This window comes from Ictalurus furcatus, chromosome 8 (genome assembly GCF_023375685.1).
Source record: "Ictalurus furcatus strain D&B chromosome 8, Billie_1.0, whole genome shotgun sequence".
Taxonomy (NCBI): domain Eukaryota; kingdom Metazoa; phylum Chordata; class Actinopteri; order Siluriformes; family Ictaluridae; genus Ictalurus; species Ictalurus furcatus.
In genome coordinates this window covers 1,945,302-1,966,309 of record NC_071262.1, presented here as the reverse complement: position 1 = coordinate 1,966,309, position 21,008 = coordinate 1,945,302, and the positions used below count along the sequence as shown (strand labels likewise).

The following is a 21,008-nucleotide window of genomic DNA, read 5'->3' as shown; positions in this document are numbered from 1 at the left end:
TTGATCTTGTCGGCTTTATAGCGGTTGCAGACAAGAACGTCTTAAAGTGCCAGAACGTTCTGTATAACAAACGAGATAGCGTTAAAGACGAGCAGGGAAAGGAAAAAAAGCGCTCGGTTTTATTACGGAATACACCGATCAGTCGTAAGATAACATCAGACAAACCACCTGCATAATATCGGGACGGTCCGCCTCTCCTCGTGCCGCCAAAACGGCTCCGACACCTCGAGGTACGGACTCGACGAGACCTCCGAAGGTGTGCTGTGGGATCTGGCGCTGAGACGTTAGCAGCAGATCCTTTACGTCCTGTAAGTTGCGATGGAGGTGGATCCGTGGATCGGACTTGTTTGTCCAGAACGTTGTCCTGGTCAGTGACCTTAGTACCTTAGTAACTCCCTGGTCAGTAACAGTAACTCCCTGGTCAGTGTCCTTATTAACTCCCTGGTCAGTAACTTAATACCTACCTGGTCAGTAACTTAGTAACTCCCTGGTCAATGACCTTAGTAACTCCCTAAGTAACTTAGTAACTTCCTGGTCAATAACCTAGTACCTCCCTGGTCAGTACCTTAGTAACTCTCTGGTCAGTGACCTTAGTAACTCCCTGGTCAGTGATCTTAGTAACTCCCTGGTCAGTAACTTAGTAACTCCCTGGTCAATGACCTTAGTAACTCCCTAAGTAACTTAGTAACTTCCTGGTCAATAACCTAGTACCTCCCTGGTCAGTACCTTAGTAACTCTCTGGTCAGTGACCTTAGTAACTCCCTGGTCAGTGACCTTAGTAACTCCCTGGTCAGTGATCTTAGTAACTCCCTCGTCAGTAACTTAGTAACTCCCTGGTCAATGACCTTAGTAACTCCCTAAGTAACTTAGTAACTTCCTGGTCAATAACCTAGTACCTCCCTGGTCAGTACCTTAGTAACTCTCTGGTCAGTGACCTTAGTAACTCCCTGGTCAGTGACCTTAGTAACTCCCTGGTCAGTGATCTTAGTAACTCCCTGGTCAGTAACTTAGTAACTCCCTGGTCAGTGACCTTAGTAACTCTCTGGTCAGTAACCTTAGTCAGTAACTTAGTACCTCCCTGGTCAGTAACTTAGTAACTCCCTGGTCAGTAACTTAGTAACTCCCTGGTCAGTAACTTAGTAACTCCCTGGTCAGTGATCTTAGTAACTCCCTGGTCAGTGATCTTAGTAACTCCCTGGTCAGTAACTTAGTAACTCCCTGGTCAGTGATCTAAGTAACTCCCTGGTCAGTGATCTTAGTAACTCCATGGTCAGTGATCTTAGTAACTCCCTGGTCAGTGATCTTAGTAACTCCCTGGTCAGTGATCTTAGTAACTCCCTGGTCAGTGATCTTAGTAACTCCCTGGTCAGTAACTTAGTAACTCCCTGGTCAGTGATCTAAGTAACTCCCTGGTCAGTGATCTTAGTAACTCCATGGTCAGTGATCTTAGTAACTCCCTGGTCAGTGATCTTAGTAACTCCCTGGTCAGTGATCTTAGTAACTCCCTGGTCAGTGACCTTAGTAACTCCCTGGTCAGTAACTTAGTAACTCCCTGGTCAGTGATCTTAGTAACTCCATGGTCAGTGATCTTAGTAACTCCCTAAGTAACTTAGTACCTCCCTGGTCAGTACCTTAGTACCTCCCTGGTCAGTAACTTAGTAACTCCCTGGTCAGTGACATTAGTACCTTAGTAACAAATTATGGTCTCAAGTGATGTACTGTATCTGAGGTGAGGAACTGTCAGAGTGAGATTTCAGAGATTTCTTTTGAATGATTTCCAGGTTTTTTGTTGGCATGGTAGTCGGGTTCATTAAAAAATAAATAAATAAATCGCCCTTGTGATGTTTTAATCAAAGATACAGGTTCAGATATTTGGAGCACTAAATAGATACAGATACAGGAAGTAGCACCGCGTTACTCCGCTAATCCGTAACCATACAGAGATTTCTAGAAATTTCATTTGGTCAGCACACACACAAGATTTGTCTGAAAGGATTACGGAAATATTTTAGCCATTATGTAAATGACATTTAAAAAAAAAAAAAATCATGTTTAAGAACGTCTGATGTCCTGTAGTTAATGAAGCAGTGACGTCGCTGGACGGGATAGTTGAGATCCTTTTAATCAGAGGCCAGTTTAATGAACACTAGCACTTCCCATCATGCCGTTTTTACTGTTCTGCTCTTAATGAGAGTGAGAAAGAATGTACGTTAGAGATTAATGAGCAGCTCCTCAGGGTGATGTGACGGAAAAACAGCTCCGATGGTAAATAAATGACTTCCTAACTAACTGAAGTCACCCTCCTGTCACAGGACAGGGCAGAACGTTCACGTAATAGAAATGTTCAAGTTCAACAATGGCAGGTTTATCTTAAACTCCTTAAACAGGAATATATCCGTGTGTGTTTCTTTCTACGTATCCTACTTGAGTAAAAAATTCTACTCTTCATTTAAATCCATTCAGCAATGAAAATTTTTTTTCCTCTCGGTGCTGTAAAAAACACAGGATGTTTACGTTCGCATTCATACCCAGGGTCAAAGGTCAGCCTACTGTAGCGAGGCATTAGACTGGAAACCCTTTCAGATTCGACCTGAATTTGTTTCAGTTTTCTTTCTTCCCTTTCTAACTGCACAGTGTCTGATATCCCGATACGATTTCTGGCACGTTCTGTGGAAGCATGACATGACGAGCAGGTGAGTCATCATGAGGCATTCGAAAGTGAAGTGAGATTAACGTGTGGAGTCAGGCCTGTGAGAATCCTCTCACTTATTCCTTATTTTCTCTCTCACTTGCGCTCCTTCTACATTGTTGGCTTCCGTGTGTGTGTGTGTGTGTGTGTGTGTGTGTGTGTGTGTGTGTGTGTGTGTGAGAGAGAGAGAGACAGAGATGGCAGAGCTAGGCAAGATGTCATGCCTGTCTTAACTCATCACTTTTAATAAGCCCCTAACCTAGTACAGCCTCTCTGACGAGCAAAAGAGGGTCTGTGAAACTCACACACACACACACACACACACACACACACACACACACACACGATTCCCTTTTACTGTATAGTTTAGTATGTTTACACCCTGATTGGAAGCTGAATGGTACGGTTCCGCCTCAATCATTTATTTATTTATCCTTATGCCTCGGAATTTTAATTACTTCAAAGATTACATTTTGAATACATTTGCATATTAATAAGGCTGTATTTTTATTTATTTATTTATTTATTTTATTACTGCCAGAGACATTGATGGCCCGGATTTACTAAGAACCCAAATAACGAGCTGTAATTAGTATGTGCAGTGGGTTGTATATAAGATGTGCTGTGCTCAGTTAGTCGTCGTGTGATGTGAAGGATTTAAATGAGATCGTGCTAATTGTTCTCGATCGCCACGGCGAGCTCGGTACTCGAAGACACCAGACCGAACCGGGATGTACACGTGAGTGCACGTTATATTCATCGGCACCGCCGCGATTCCGAGTTCTCGGGTTCTGATTGGTCGGAAAGGCGTCGATTCGATCTCGTGTAACGGCGGCTGTGTATAGTACCGCCCTCGTTCGAATACGTGATCGTTTCTGTAGCGTAGTACGAGACGGCGCGTGACGATAATCTAAACATAAATCGCGGTGTTTCACAGAGGGAAACGTATCGTCGACACGGTGACGCTTTCTGTAAGGGGACGTTTATTTTATTTCAGTACGTTTTCAGCGTGCTTGGTGCTTTTATTTTGTTTTTTTGGTTTCATTAACAGCAACACACCTTTTACACTGTCACCGTGTCACAGGTTCAGTTCACATCCCACACACCATAAACACGTGACCACTTATTTTGGGGTGTGTGAAATTCTAGCTGACATTACACACACACACACACACACACACACAGAGAGAGAGAGAGAGAGAGGGCAGTACAGATTGTGGATACGTCATTGTCAGATTATTGAGCAGTACTCGGTATAATGTGTCTCTCTGACCCTGAGGCTGATACGCAGCTTGGATTGCATTGGAGTAAAGCAGTGTAATTAGAGATTACATTCGGGATTTCAGCCCCGAATGAGAGTGTGTGTGTGTGTTTTGTCGCTGCGTTCTTATCATCAGTCACACAGCAACAGGACTGTGTGTCCTGGGTCCCAGAACAGAAGAAAAAAAAAAGTGACTACTCAGGATTAGTCTTTAAAAACGCAAATCCCTCCCATTTGCTCAGTCTTTTACCGTGGAGCTCGGAGACGTGTGTGTGCGTGGAATAGAAACTAGAGAAGGGAGGCTAAGAGCATGATAAAGACTAAAAGAAAAGGCAAATGAGACCAGAGAGCTCTTGGCAAGCTTTTAGGAGCGATTGATTTTTCCCTTGCATGTTTCATTGGCTTACACACAGGTGGAGGTTGTGGAGCTGGGATTCAGTCTGGTAGTTGTGCTTTTTAGTTTTAGTCTAGTATTTTATTGCGACATCGGTAAAAAAAAAAACAAAAAACAAACCAAACCGAGAGGAATATGTCGCAGGAGAGTCTGACGTGTTGTGTAGTTTCAGTTCAGTGCTCCAAAAATACAGTATAACCCACGAGACAGCTGCACTCTCGGAACACACCGGTTCATATTTGTAGCTCGCCTAGAGCACTTAGTGAGCAGAAAGCATAATACTTTTATACCACAGAGATGCTGAATGCTCAAAGCAGACTGCTGAGAAGGTGTTGATCAGTAGTTTCAATAGCGAGGCAGCACAGGTCTATCTATATCTACTGTAACACGTGATTGTTTCTATAGTAACCGCTAATGCACAGGGACTTGTGCGGCGGATGCTCCGTATAATCTACGACCGCGGTTCTCAACCTTTTGTGAGCTCTGGACTCCTAACAATCAACAAACATTCCAGGCTATATATTTATTCCGACTATTATTTCTACTGAATATTTAACGTTAACGTGAATTAACATTCATATACCATGAAGCCTCGGTGATCGCGAGGGACGATTACCTACTACGTACTGTACGGAGGTGTCAGGGTCCCTGGTTCGATTCTGAGCTCGGATAACACGCCGTTCATCTGGGTTTCCTCCAGGTTCTCCAGTTTTCCTCTACCTCCCAGAAACATGCTAGTAGGTGTATTGGGTACAGTATATTGCCCGTAATTGCGAACGTGTGCGTCTGGGGACGATCTGCGATGGTCTGGCATGCTAATCGGCGTCTGTATTCCTTGGACAGGCTCCAGATCTGGCACGACCCGGGACCAGAATAAAGACCTTACTGAAGGTGAATGGATGAATAAATGATCAGTGAGTAGCTATTATAAAGTAGGTGCGCCTGCCTCATCCTTTACACTTACACAGTCTAGCCGTTTAAAATCTCCAGTTAAAAACCACAGCTCCGTGATCACCTAGTTCCACACACACGCTAGCACATCACTGTTCCTGCTCTGCTGAGAACACCCAAATCATATCTGATTAGCCCTAGACACCAAAGTGAGTATAGTAACAGAGAGACAGCAATTACACACCTACTATTACTGTCAGCGGAAGAATTATTGGCACTCTTGGTAAAGATGGGTCAAACACATCGGTCAAAAGTCAGAAAATTCACTCGGTAAATATGAGGGACGGAACCTTTTATCGAAGCGAATTTGTTCTGAGATTTATTTTCGCCCCCGCGTTTGTACAGCCTCCCTTTGCCAACACGAACAGCACTGAATCTGCTCCTATAAAGCTTGATTAGATTGGAGAATACAGAGTAAGCAATCGGAGAGCACTCCAAAATATTGAATCGCTCCAGATCCTCCAGGAGCATCTCTGGTAGACTTTCCTTTTCAGCTCGCCTCACGGACTCTCAGAGTAAAATACTTGGACACAATACTCTGAATAATATGGAGTTTTCCACTGTCCTAAAAGACGTTTTCCATAAACGTCTAGGTTGAAATTTGTTTCTAAGATATATATATATATATAAGAGATTTTTTCTTCGTCACTGCATAGTGCAAAATATGTTATTTCATAGTGTTAATGGCTTCATTCGTATAAAATAGTAGGAAATCTATTAACAGGTGTGTTCAACGTTCCGATTGGTAGTTTAGATACATGTGTGTCTATCTGTCTGTACAGACATTATCCACCCCATAATCATCATCCTGTCCCCCATCTTCTCAGCATATCTTACAATAGAAATGGTTCTGTACATCATAGACGCACTGTCTGCGCGTACGCTTTGCCGTTGATTGTGGAAATGTATTAGATTTTCAATATTTGATATAACACAAGATCTTGGCTGCTGTGAAATATTTTTTTATATTATATAGTCAATCTGGCAACTCCGTTAACTGTTCTCTCCGCTGCTCCTCCGTTGAGCGTGGGGAAGAATGATTTTTGCCGCAACGAGCCCCTATTAGCGCTGGTTACAGTTCTACACTTCCCGTTTTTGACCACTAGGGGCAATAATAACTCTATGGAGAGAAATGGGGCAGTGAATGGGGCGACCCCACAAAAAAAAAAAAAAGAAAAGCCTAGCAGATCGACAGAGCATTGGGTTATATCTGTCGAATAGCACAATTTAAGAAAAATATCTATCTATATATATAAATTTATATATCAGGATTTTATGAAGATACCATTTGCTGAAATGCTAATATCAGTGGTGGGGTTCTGCAAGCTGCAACTGCTTGGATCCTTCTCCAACGTTCTCCAATGGCCGATGATCCATCAGTGTTACATGGCTTAAAAAATGCTGAGCGCTTTTTGCCTTTTCTGCCACTTATGCAGTAAGTTTGTTTAATGTGATGCTCGTGCTGTTGACCGACAGCCACGACGAATAAGCTTTTATTATTAGTATCAGCTTTTGAGTTGGAACAAACTTCACGGTCTTTGCCGATCCAAACAGATGCTGCTCTTTGACTCAAATTCTCACGACTGTTTAAGTGCATAAGTCACGTCCACAGAGAACTGCAGTTCAAGCCCAGCGATTGAAATCGACCAGTGTGTGGGGGAGACGCATCGACTGGCCTGTTAAGAAGGGCAGTGTGTGTAGGAGAAGCCGAAACAGGAGGGGTTATAAATCCCTTCACTGAATTCAGAATGGGTGGTGGGTGGGGGCGCAAAAGGGATGGAGGTCTGCCTCTGTCTCTCCATCTGCCTTTTCTGGATGAAAACTGCCTCTGTAAATGTAAACGAGTGCAGCCTTTGTGTTTTAAAGGCTAGACAGACAGAGAGAGAGAGAGAGAGCGCGAGTGAGCGAGAGAGAGAGTGGGGCTCAAAATAACCTGTCCTTTCCATTGCTCCTCCAAATAAGCAGACCTCTGTGAGGCCCTGGTCAAAAGCTCACTTAATAATTTATTTATTGGTGCATAATGCTAAGGAGTTTGGCTTGAATTATTGAGCAGCGATACCATGAATTATGAAGTCTAATAAAAACTCTCGAAAGGCTTCAGTGTTTCTTTGCGACTATCGGATTCAAATTAAACGTTCTCCCTTTGTCTTTGTAGGTAATGTGGTTGATATCTACCAGAGGGAGTTCTTGGCTCTGAGAGATCGCCTCCACTCGGCAGAGCAGGAGAACCTGAAGCGCTCCAAAGAGCTCAACCTGGTGCTGGACGAGATCAAGCGAGCCATCGCTGAAAAGCAAGCGCTGCGAGACATCAACCGGACCTGGAGCAGCCTGTCCGGTGAGAGAGGGACAATCATAGTGGATGGAATACAGATACAGAATTCATCTGCGCATGACTATTTGTTCACACAGCAGGACAAATGTGTGTGAATGGGAGGGTGAATGTGAATGGGAGGGTGAGGGTGAAAGTGAGTGTGATTGGGAGGGTGAGTGTGAATGGGAGGGTGAGGGTGAAAGTGAGTGTGATTGGGAGGGTGAGTGTGAGGGTGAGTGTGAGGGTGAGTGTGAATGGGAGGGTGAATGTGAGGGTGAATGGGAGGGTGAGGGTGAAAGTGAGTGTGATTGGGAGGGTGAGTGTGAATGGGAGGGTGAGGGTGAAAGTGAGTGTGATTGGGAGGGTGAGTGTGAATGGGAGGGTGAATGTGAGGGTGAATGGGAGGGTGAGAATGAGTGTGAATGGGAGGGTGAGTGTGAATGTGAGGGTGAGTGTGAATGTGAGGGTGAGTGTGAAGGTGAGGGTGAGTGTGAATGTGAGGGTGAGTGTGAAGGTGAGGGTGAGGGTGAATGTGAGGGTGAGTGTGAAGGTGAGGGTGAATGTGAGGGTGAGTGTGAAGGTGAGGGTGAGTGTGAATGTGAGGGTGAGTGTGAATGTGAGGGTGAGTGTGAAGGTGAGGGTGAGGGTGAATGTGAGGGTGAGTGTGAATGGGAGGGTGAATGTGAGGGTGAGTGTGAATGGGAGGGTGAGGGTGAATGGGAGGGTGAGTGTGAATGGGAAGGTGAGGGTGAATGGGAAGGTGAGGGTGAGTGGGAGGGTAAGTGTGAATGGGAGGGTGAGGGTGAGTTCGAATGGGCGGGTGAGGGTGAGGGTGAGTGTGAATGGGAGGGTGAGGGTGAATGGGAGGGTGAGTGTGAATGGGAGGGTGGGGGTGAATGGGAGGGTGAGGGTGAGTGGGAGGGTGAATGTGAGGGTGAGTGTGAATGGGAGGGTGAGGGTGAATGGGAGGGTGAGTGTGAATGTGAGTGTGAGTGTGAATGGGAGGGTGAATGTGAGGGTGAGTGTGAATGGGAGGGTGAGGGTGAATGTGAGTGTGAATGGGAGGGTGAGTGTGAATGGGAGGGTGAATGTGAGGGTGAGTGTGAATGGGAGGGTGAGGGTGAATGGGAGGGTGTGGGTGAATGTGAGGGTGAGGGTGAATGGGAGGGTGTGGGTGAATGGGAGGGTGAGGGTGAGGGTGAATGTGAGGGTGAGTGTGAATGGGAGGGTGAGGGTGAGTGTGAATGGGAGGGTGAGTGTGAATTGGAGGGTGAGTGTGAATGGGAAGGTGAGGGTGAGTGGGAGGGTAAGTGTGAATGGGAGGGTGAGGGTGAGTTCGAATGGGCGGGTGAGGGTGAGTGTGAATGGGAGGGTGAGGGTGAATGGGAGGGTGAGTGTGAATGGGAGGGTGAGGGTGAATGGGAAGGTGAGGGTGAGTGGGAGGGTGAATGGGAGGGTGAATGGGAGGGTGAGTGTGAATGGGAAGGTGAGGGTGAATGGGAGGGTAAGTGTGAGTGGGAGGGTGGGGGTGAATGGGAGGGTGAGTGTGAATGGGAGGGTGAGGGTGAATGGGACGGTGAGGGTGAGTGGGAGGGTGAGGGTGAATGGGAGGGTGAGGGTGAGTGGGAGGGTGAGGGTGAATGGGAGGGTGAGGGTGAATGGGAGGGTGAGGGTGAATGGGAGGGTAAGTGTGAGTGGGAGGGTGGGGGTGAATGGGAGGGTGAGGGTGAATGGGAGGGTGAGGGTGAGTGGGAGGGTGAGGGTGAATGGGAGGGTGAGGGTGAGTGGGAGGGTGAGGGTGAGTGGGAGGGTGAGGGTGAATGGGAGGGTGAGGGTGAATGGGAAGGTGAGTTCGAATGGGCGGGTGAGGGTGAGTGTGAGGGTGAGTGTGAATGGGAAGGTGAGGGTGAGTGGGAAGGTGAGGGTGAATGGGAGGGTGAGGGTGAGTGGGAGGGTGAGGGTGAATGGGAGGGTGAGGGTGAATGGGAGGGTGAGGGTGAATGGGACGGTGAGGGTGAATGGGAAGGTGAGGGTGAATGGGAGGGTAAGTGTGAGTGGGAGGGTGAATGGGAGGGTGAATGGGACGGTGAGTGTGAATGGGAAGGTGAGGGTGAATGGGAGGGTAAGTGTGAGTGGGAGGGTGGGGGTGAATGGGAGGGTGAGGGTGAATGGGAGGGTGAGGGTGAGTAGGAGGGTGAGGGTGAGTGGGAGGGTGAGGGTGAATGGGAGGGTGAGGGTGAATGGGAGGGTGAGTGGGAGGGTGAGGGTGAGTGGGAGGGTGAGGGTGAATGGGAGGGTGAGGGTGAATGGGAGGGTGAGGGTGAGTGGGAGGGTGAGGGTGAGTGGGAGGGTGAGGGTGAATGGGAGGGTGAGGGTGAATGGGAAGGTGAGTTCGAATGGGCGGGTGAGGGTGAGTGTGAGGGTGAGTGTGAATGGGAAGGTGAGGGTGAATGGGAGGGTGAGGGTGAATGGGAGGGTGAGGGTGAATGGGAGGGTGAGTGGGAGGGTGAGGGTGAGTGGGAGGGTGAGGGTGAATGGGAGGGTGAGGGTGAATGGGAGGGTGAGGGTGAGTGGGAGGGTGAGGGTGAGTGGGAGGGTGAGGGTGAATGGGAGGGTGAGGGTGAATGGGAAGGTGAGTTCGAATGGGCGGGTGAGGGTGAGTGTGAGGGTGAGTGTGAATGGGAAGGTGAGGGTGAATGGGAGGGTGAGGGTGAGTGTGAGGGTGAGTGTGAATGGGAGGGTGAGGGTGAATGGGAGGGTGAGGGTGAATGGGAAGGTGAGGGTGAGTGTGAGGGTGAGTGTGAATGGGAAGGTGAGGGTGAATGGGAGGGTGAGGGTGAATGGGAAGGTGAGGGTGAGTGTGAGGGTGAGTGTGAATGGGAGGGTGAGGGTGAATGGGAAGGTGAGGGTGAGTGTGAGGGTGAGTGTGAATGGGAAGGTGAGGGTGAATGGGAGGGTGAGGGTGAATGGGAAGGTGAGGGTGAGTGTGAGGGTGAGTGTGAATGGGAAGGTGAGGGTGAGTGGGAAGGTGAGGGTGAATGGGAGGGTGAGGGTGAATGGGAAGGTGAGTTCGAATGGGCGGGTGAGGGTGAGTGTGAGGGTGATTGTGCCCTGCGACGGGTTGGCCCCTGGCCAGGGTGTCCCCGGCCTTGTGCCCGGAGTTTCCCTGGGACAGGCTCCAGTCTCCCCCGTGACCCTGTCTAGGATAAGCGGTACATAAAATGGATGGATGGAGAAAAAAAGTCATGATTTTATGTTAATTAACGAATGAATTGATTTTAATTGTAATTTTTTCAGCTTACTGATGTTCTTTCTTGGCAAAAAGTTAGACATGTAGCCTGAAGCCCACAAGAGAGCAAGAAAATGTGAGATATAAAAATTCAAATAGAAGTTTCTAAGAAGCACAGCTTGATTTATTCATCCATCCATCCATCCATCCATCCACCCACCCACCCATCCATCCATCCATCCACCCATCCATCCATCCATCCATCCACCCACCCATCCATCCATCCATCCATCCACCCACCCATCCATCCATCCATCCATCCACCCATCCATCCATCCATCCATCCACCCACCCATCCACCCACCCATCCATCCAACGTAAAAATCGTCTGTCTGAACATAACGTAAAGACCACAGGACCACAGTGAGGAACAACCGAGATATTGATATACTACGTGTCTGAGCAGCTCAGAGACTGATCTGCTTTGGATTTCTGTCTGTGGATAGATCTCTAAATGTGTGACTGTGTGTCTGTGACAGATGAAACCAAGCTGAAGCTCTGGAACGTCACCAGCAGTAAGAATGTGTTACAGCTGCCCAGCATCTTCCACCACCTGCCCCATCTGCTGGCCAAGGAGACCAGCCTGCAGCCGGCCGTGCACGTCGGCCAGGGCCGCACCGGAGGTGTGTGTGTGTGTGTGTGTGTGTGTGTGTGTTTTCTCATCCCTGTCTTAACTTCTATCATGCTTGTTTCAGATACCGTTGTCCCCGCTGTGCTTTTCTGATCCACTTCTGTCTCATCATATCACCCCCCCCCCCACACACACACCCCCACCTCCTCCGAGACTATTTATAACTATTTTAATATCGCTCTTTCTACCACTTGTTATCCATTAAAAAAGCTGTCGAGCCTTTTTCATCACCCTGATGTCTCTTCACGAGGAGAGGTCCTACTGTTCACAGCTGGCATTGGCCCAGCTTTGCCTCGAGTCCAGCTCTTTCAGCTTCGCTTGTATATAAACAGCATGGGGCTGCGGATTGTTGGTCCAATTTCCTATTAAGCCACAGACGTGTCTATATTAAACCACTAACAATAGCTGCGTTTACATGGACAACAATAATCCACTCTTAATCCGATTAAGACCATGCTCTAATTAAGAAACTAGCATGTAAACAGCCATTTTTACTTACCTTAATCTAATGAAGGTCATAATCGAAGTAAGCAATAATCTAATTAAGACAGGTGGAGTACTCCTGTTTTAGTCGCATTATGGATGTGTATTACAGACATGTAAACACCTTAATCACATTATGAACGTCGTGTGAGAGTTTTCACCGCATTTTGTGACAGGACACGATCACACACGGCAGTTTTACGTTTTGCGGCGAACAAGAGAGTTCGGCTGTGTCCCAAATCGCATACTTTCCTACTACAGGCCTGTAGTGGGGAAAAATACATGTATCTCGGCTACTATATAGACGGTAAGTACGCGGTTTGAGACACACCCACTGCTTCAAGCAGTCGTCTATTAGCACGTACAGCACGACAAATAATTAACCGCACTTAAAGCGTTCGTAAAATAAATAAATAAATAAAAAACACCCAAAGCTGTATACGGTCCCATAACGAAGACCAACTGCATGTCGATACGTGAAATTCTGGAGGGACATCGGACGGCGTGGCGCGGTGACGTGATGACGCGGGCTGTTAATCTAATTATGTTCTATAACATGTAAAACGTGTACATGACAGGAGTATTCTAAAAGCGACTCGTGTAAACACCTTAATCAGAATATTATCTTACTCGGATTAAGGTCAATAATTAGATTACTGCTGTCCGTGTAAACGTAGTCAACGTGAGCTATAGGCGTGGTCTGAGCGTAAAAAAAAGAAATGTATTCAGGCCATTTGCTCTCATTTGTGTTAGCGGTTTTATTTTTTGGGATTTTTTAATTTTTTTTTGCAATGAGACGCAGCAGCTCCTGGATACCTTCCCTCTACTGACTTTCACGTACAATCAGTCTCACGTTGAGTTTCTCTCGCTCAGCATTTGTCCTTCCGGAATCTCATTTTCATCACGTTTGAAGGATAACATGCAGCATGCCGTAAACTATTAGTCCAGGACACGTGTTAAAACGTGTTCCCTTGCTCGCGTCGACGTCTCTGCGTCTGATCGGTTCCCGTCTGAATGTTCTGTCTGTCTTTCAGTGTCGATAGTGATGGGTGTGCCCAGCGTGAAGAGGGAGGTGCACTCCTATTTGACGGACACGCTGAGCTCTCTGATGTCAGAGCTGAGTCAGGTGGAAAAAGACGACTGCGTGGTCGTGGTCTTCATTGCCGAGGTAGGACTCCGACTCCCATGATGCACCGCTCTTTTAGAGTGGTGATGAGGTTTTTTTCCCACTCACATTCACTTCTAAATAACGATGTCCCCGTGGTGTTCGTGCAGCTCAAGGGTATACTATTTATTTATTTATTTATTTATTAAAAGGCGTGTCCAAATTGAACTGAAAATGATATCATAATGCACCCTGCACGTTCTCCCCGTGCTGCGGGGGTTTCCTCCACGTACTCCGGTTTCCTCCTCCGGTCCAAAGACATGCGCTGTAGGCTGATTAGCGTTTCCAAATTGTCCACGGCACGTGATTGTGTCTTTCGATGGGTTTCGTCCAGGGTGTCTCCCGCCTCGTGCCCCAGGGAGTCGCCGGGGGATAGGCCCGACGCTCTCCGCGGCCCTGTGTAGGATAACCGGAATGGAAAATGGATGGATAGACGGACAGATGGATCGATTTAACCCGCTTTCGTATCGTCCGTCTCACCGAGGTTCATTTCCCCCAACTAGTAAACATCCCCAGAGTGGTGAACGGTGACCCGTATACGTCCATTTAAAAATCAGATTTGAGAAATAAACGATAAACTGCCCTGTTCACTACAGACTTTGAGTCTGTAAACACTGGGCATCCAATCGCAGGACTTCCAGATCAGCAGATTCTCTTCTTCAAAAGCCGTGGGTTTGTATTTGTGTGTGTGTGTGTGTGCGCACGTGTGTTTGAGTATTAGCGGGTCAATGATCTCTCCTCTCCTTGAAAATAAGGTCGTCGCACTTGCTAACTCAACAAGAGAACTTGTTTCCATGGTGATTCCACCAGGTCTCGATAAACCATCCCATGATATCAAGCTAATGGGCTGCTCACTAGGGCTGCCCTGACCCGTGATAACAAATCCCCTTCTGTGGAGAACTCACCCATTAACTTATTATCTCTGCTTAGACCAATTAACACTCAGACTGGCTGAATTGAGAACACACACACACACACACACACACACACACACACATACACACAGCTACTCTGTGTGTGTGGATGGAATTCAGAGTATTACTCAGGAGAAGGACATGGATATGTGAACATGTCCTGTACAGATACATAATGCAGAACAGATTGTGTGTGTGAACTGGTGAACTGAGCAAGCATGTGTGTGGGAGGACAATGAGTGTGTGTGTGTGTGTGTGTGTCCATGTCCATGTCCTCTTCCACTTATTAATTAATTAAGAAACCTCTCCATACATCACATCGTTACAGCCATAATGAGCTTCTTAGGATGCAGCCGCCCACAAAGCTCCAAGTGCATTCTGGGAAAGCGACACACCCACAGCCATCTGTTTGTTTGTTCTCGTTGTTTTTTTTTTTGTTTTTTTTTTAGTTCAGTGTCCTGAACCTGAAATAGTTCCATCAGTATGAATCATATTACAAAAAAAAAAACACCCCAAATAATTCCAAGTGTATTATATATAAATATATATATAATAACGTAGTTCTGTACTCTTAAACAGTGGACTGTTTTACATCATAATTAAACCTCAGATTATTATCGCTGTCAATATTCAAATTTCATTTGACTTAATTCATTTCAGGGTTCCTCCCGAGCCCGTCGCACGCCGGACCACACGGCGGGACGTCGGTGATATCCGAAAAAGCGTAATAGGGGCGCTTTAACAGTACACGGGCAATCCTTCGGTTTGTAGCTGGACAGCTGCCGTTTTTTAGTGTAAATAGTGCGTTCATACTGAAAATCCCAACAAGTGCGCTTTAAATACCCGGATGATGCACTTATTCAGCCGAAAAAACTAAAGTATCGAATGTAGGACCCTTGACGGAAGAGGGGAGGGGCTACCAGATGCCTACGCCAGCTCAAATTTACTCAGGATATAATTAATTCATTAATTAAAATAAGGGTAGCTCATGACCTGTGTGCATGATTTTATTCATTTCACTCCTCCCACATGATTGGCTGATTGGATAATTACATGCATGAATGAGCAGGTGCACAGGTGTTCCTGATACAGTGTTAACGCACGTTTATAACGTTTAGAGATATTTGCGTGTTATATTCTTTGAGTCTTAAAATGGGGTCGTTGTCCAAAACACTTTTAAAAGGGCATAAATCTGATTTCTGGCGTAAATCAGTTCAGACCGATCCTCGTTTGAGCGCCGACGTGGTGCTGAAAGAAGAAACTCCTCCGTGGGAGTCTCTTCAAGCTTGACGTTAAATTACAGCATGCAGCAGGATCGTTCTGATTTGATTGAACTGAAGGTTTTTATTTTATTCACACGAACACGCTTAAGAGACGTCGTCATGGACGAAAAGGAGCGATTCGGTTCGAACAGATCAACAGAGAACGCTTTCTGTATTCAGACCTGAGCTACACACATAACCTGGATTTCCGGGTGATGCTTTCAGATGATGTCGTCCTTTTGTAGGGGTGTTTTTTTTCCCACCCCATTCCATTTTAAACAAGCATTAACTCACAAGCTCAAAGAAAATTTGACAATGGAAGCAGGACTGATGAAACAAATACCATTTCACCTATTAAATCAGCCATCAGTTCCAATACGAGCTAGCTTAAAATAGAGGCGCGTTCGCTGTGATGCAGCTGCCAGTAAAACATTTCCTCGTTTCCTCATCTGACTCTGATTACCGATCGCCTTTGAGAAAAGATTTTCTGTTTTAAATCCAAAGTCCCATATGTGTGGGGCAGAATCCAATCCAACCACCTGGAGAGAAACAAGTGCAAAATAGATGATGAAATGAAACACTAGCGTTGCAGTAAGTGCTAATACTCAGGAGTGGTGCAAATGCTAGCCGTGAAGCAGTCAATCAAACTACGAGCAGTATCTGTGGGGTTTGAGCCATCTGGGAAAAGTCTTCTCGAGGGGTAATGATCGTGTATTACACGAAAAAAAATGTTTTCCAGGTTCCAGACCGTGCTGAGTTACAGGCTCAGCTCCGCTAGTTAGCAATATAAGAGCTATCGAGCAGGATGACGGTGATGGAGGATGGTGGTGTTAGCATGAAAAGTTGACTTTTTTTACCCATCCATCCATCCATCTACCCATCCATCTACCCATCCATCCAGCCGTCCACCCATCCATCCAACCATCCATCCATCTACCCATCCATCCACGCATTCATCCATCCATCCATCCATCCACGCATCCATCCAGCCGTCCACCCGTCCGTCCATCCATCCACCCATCTACCTATCCAATCATCCATCCACCCATCCATCCATCTACCCATCCATCCATCCATCCACCCACCCAACCATCCATCCATCCACCCATCCATCCATCCATCCATCTACCCATCCATCCATCCATCCATCCACGCATTCATCCATCCATCCATCCATCCACGCATCCATCCAGCCGTCCACCCGTCCGTCCATCCATCCACCCGTCCATCCACCCATCTACCCGTCCATCCACCCAACTACCTATCCAATCATCCATCCACCCATCCATCCATCTGCCCATCCATCCATCCATCCACCCATCCATCCATCCATCCATCTACCCATCCTCCTATCCATCTATACATCCTCCCATCCACTCATCTATCCACCCATCCATCCATCCATCCATCCACCCATCCAACCATCTACCCATCCATCCATCCATCTACCCATCCTCCTATCCATCTACCCATCCTCCCATCCACTCATCCATCCACCCATCCATCCATCCATCCATCCACCCATCTACCCATCCAACCATCCACCCATCCATCCATCCACCCATCCATCCATCCACTCGTCCATCCACCCATCTACCCATCCATCCACCCGTCCATCCAACCATCTACCCATCCATCCATCCACCCATCCATCCCTCCACTCATCCATCCACCCATCTACCCATCCATCCACCCGTCCATCCAACCATCTACCCATCCATCCATCCATCCATCTACCCATCCTCCTATCCATCTACCCATCCTCCCATCCACTCATCCATCCATCCATCCACCCATCTACCCATCCAACCATCCACCCATCCACCCATCTACCCATCCACCCATCTACCCATCCATCCACCCGTCCATCCACCCATCTACCCACCCATCTACCCATCCATCCACCCATCTACTCATCCAACCATCCATCCATACATCCATCCATCCGTCCACCCGTCCATCCACCCATCCATCCATCCATCCACCCATCCAACCATCCATCCATCCATCTACCCATCCATCCATCCATCCATCCATCTACCCATCCTCCTATCCATCCACCCATCCAACCATCTACCCATCCATCCATCCACCCATCCTCCCATCCACTCATCCATCTACCCATCCATCCATCCACCCATCTACCCATCCATCCATCCACCCATCCTCCCATCCATCCACCCATCCATTCATTCAACCTACTGAAACCCCTCTGTCTGAACATACTGTAAAGACCGCTGCATTGGACGCCGTTGCATTAATTATAAATATTGATATGTGAGTCGTTCGGGGTGACTTTTTCTTTGAACATATTAAAAAATAAACTCTTTAACAAAACCTGCACGCCGCAGCTTGTTTGTGTGAGTAATAATGAAGCTGGTCAGTGTTATAAAGGTCTGTTGCCAGTCCTAGCGGATTTGAAAAGTGCACCGTGGTATAAAGTTAATATTACATGCTGCCCAGCCCTCGCTAGTGGCAACAGACTGCCAAGTAAAGCACATAACCATGAGTAAGAAGGCCATATTAAGCAGTAAAAAAGATAAAATAGTGGCTCGAGGCAGACGAGTGCACCAGTAATGTCTTAGACTTACAGCTTTTTATGGACATTTGCTCAGGAATGATACGGCTCCTCCCAGAGGTATATACTGTTCTCTAAGGACAGCTTGCATCAGCTTGTTAAAATAGAATGAATTTATTTACAGCCAGTGCGAATAAGTTCACGTTAATTAACACTCTGGGTGGAGTTAATGGATAAATGAAGTCCTGTGATCTATCAGGACTTGCTGTGTGTGTGTGTGTGTGTGTGTGTGTGTGTGTGTGTGTGTGTGTGTGTGTGTGTGTGTGTGTGTGTGTCCTGTCCCCCCAGACTCCACTCTCAGCTCTGAGTGTAGTTTAAGCACATGCCATCTCTCATCTTTATTATGGCCCGACTTTAAAAGGGCACACAAAGAGCAATGGAGAGGCACTGCCATTACACACCATTACACTCTCTCTCTCTCTCTCTCTCTCTCTCTCTCTCTCTCTCTGTTTCTTCATATCCATCCTCTTCTTCCGCCATGCTGATTTGATATTCAATTTCAGCCACATAATTATTTGCATAAGATAGACAGATAAGAAATAAACAAATAGACTTCCTTGATATGTGTGTGTGTGTGTGTGAGAGAGAGAGAGAGAGAGAGAGAGACATGGTTGAACGTGTGCGAGTTCAAACATCGTTAGAAGCACGGCTCATTGTTTGTTGGCTCCGAGTTCATACTGTGCTTTTAGATCAGACTCGCAGCTCGTCTGATTAATAACGGCACGCATCGTGTCATCCATCACCATCACGCGAGCCGTAATGAAAAGCGCGTTTAAGCCGACGCCATTTTGCCCCCACCGTCTCTCGCCGAAGCGTGACCGCGTGACCCAGTAATTGCTCGATGATTTATTCATCGCTTAATGGCTCCGTTAAACCCGACGCTTTTGTTTAGGGAGAAGGATTTATAGTCCAGTCCTCGGAGCGGGTCGGTACGTCCTGCCGCGTCTGGAGCAGACCACAGAATTTTAAAATCTTAACCCCGTGCTCCGTCGGTCCCGCTGCCGGGCCTTCGCTCGTCTAGACGTGTCGAAAAAATATAAAAACATGTCACTTGAAGACATTTCCTCAGGACGTGACGTAGACTCCATCCTATGGTCGTTCATGTTGCTAACCCAGAACAGTCCGTGATAAACGAATCGGGGGGAAAAATCTCAAATGTGCATTAATGGTGCGTGAAAACGATCACGAGCACATTCGCGTAGTTTAAATGGACGCGACTGCATGCTATAGTGTTTGATTTATCAGTTAATTTAGGGTTCTAATTGTAATTCATTTAAGCATTTAATAGACGGTGATAAAACCGAGTACGGTCGATGTATGAGAAGTTTTATTCTTTTTTTACATACCACGTCTATACTCCTCTGTCTACATATCTGTCAGATATCTCTCTCTCCGTCCGTCCGAGTCTCCAGGTCTCCTCATCTCCTTCTCCCGGTGTCATTTTCCGTCTGCTGTCTCGCCGGACTCTCGAGGTCGTGCCAAAAACAACGTCTAGTAGACGGCTATGATGTGATAAGTTCGACATGTTAAGCTCAGCTTGGTTCTCGGATTCGTACGTCTCTGTGTGTGTGTGTCTCTCTGTGTGTGTGTGTGTGTGTCTCTCTGTGTGTGTGTGAGAGAATCTGTCACCTCGGATTTTCTGATGCATTCATCATGATTACACAGTGCAGGTTATCTCGCAGAAGAGCAGTTAAACAGCGACACCGGTCCCTAATTTGTGTCGCTGCTCATTTTGTTTTTGGAGCCGGACAGGATGTGTTGCGAAGGCCGCGCGTTTTATTGCGCTTCGTTTGTTTCGCAGACGGACCAGCAGTACGCCAACAGCGTCGCCGACAACCTCAAGCGCCTGTGAGTACACGCTTTTCCTTTCCTTTCTCCCTTTTTTTACATTTTTATTATTATTATTATTATTATTGCTTGTTATTTGTTTGAGGATGTGTGTGTGTGTGTGTGTGTGTGTGTGTGTGTGGTTTCCCTGTTGGAGTCTCGGGAGCAGTTCGTACACACTTAAAAACAAGGACCATGTGACTTCAGTCTCCTCTTTCGGGCCTGTGTGGAAATGAGTGCAGAGAGCCGAGCAGGATAATAAGAGGAGGACGGAAAGAGTGTGCCGAGAGGCCACCTCTCCTGAACCAATTTCTCTCGCTGTTAGGAAACCGCGTATTTCTGCCATAATAAGTAGCGCAGTGGCGTGTGTGTGTGTGTGTGTGGAAGGGGGGGGGGGATGTATTTTGGATCCGTGCGTGTCATTTTCTCACATCGTGCGTAGCATATTTGTAGGATTATGTGTTTTGAATTTTCCAGATGTGAGTACATCTGCTGTGAGCAGAAAACCCAGGACAACAAATATAACACTTACACACACACACACACACACACACACACACACACACATCGATTACTGCATTTTATAGTACAAAAACGCGTAGAGGAAATACCATTGCGCACGTTTCTTCGCCGTCTCGTTAACGTAGCAGCTACTGCTATAGTAGTTACCCACAGCACTGAATTCTTGATTCTGATTGGTTAGAAGCTCTCGATTCATTTCGTCTAACAGCAGCCGACTCCCGGGCTCGTGCCGATTTTATACGTAATTCAAACCGCGGCTTTGTGTTAACGCGTTCCTTCTAATACGTGATTTGTTTTTATTTCTCTGACGAGATGCAGGTTTTTTTTTTTTCACGTTTTTTTTTTTTTTTGGAAGGAGTCTCCAGTGCCAGTGCTTCGTATCGAGCGGTACGTTTAAGTTTCTATAGGGAAGGTCTTCAGGAGAGAGGTTTTTTTTTTTTTTTTTTACAGCGTACAGCTGCTTTAACGTTTATACTCGTCGGCCGCTTTATTAGGAACACCGTACTAATTCATGCTAATGTGTTATGAACGTTCCTCTGACATCCCGGCCATGCGGACATGATGGCGTCGTGTCATTGATGTAGATCTCTCAGGTGGAGGTTCGTGGGTTCTACGACATCCCGTCATGCGCATTGTACGGTGCGTTATCGTGCTGGACGTAGCCTTTATGAGGTAAACGGAAAATGTTGGCTATCAGGAGAGAATCACATGGTCAGGGAGAACAGGCCGTG

General features: G+C 46.8%; 1 protein-coding gene across 3 annotated transcripts in view; it reads left to right on the top strand.

Annotated features, from left to right (window-relative positions):
• mgat4b (alpha-1,3-mannosyl-glycoprotein 4-beta-N-acetylglucosaminyltransferase B) overlaps nucleotides 1-21,008 on the top strand; it is a 105,114-nt gene that overhangs the window by 54,325 nt on the left and 29,781 nt on the right. For 2 of the 3 annotated variants that reach the window (XM_053630269.1, XM_053630267.1), the window contains exons 2-5: nucleotides 7,451-7,630; nucleotides 11,375-11,518; nucleotides 13,044-13,177; nucleotides 19,730-19,776. In XM_053630269.1, coding sequence (XP_053486244.1) covers nucleotides 7,451-7,630; nucleotides 11,375-11,518; nucleotides 13,044-13,177; nucleotides 19,730-19,776 — 505 coding nt within the window. Of the gene's footprint in view, nucleotides 1-3,867; nucleotides 5,236-7,450; nucleotides 7,631-11,374; nucleotides 11,519-13,043; nucleotides 13,178-19,729; nucleotides 19,777-21,008 lie in introns of those variants that run through there. The other variant, XM_053630268.1, reaches the window with a different exon arrangement.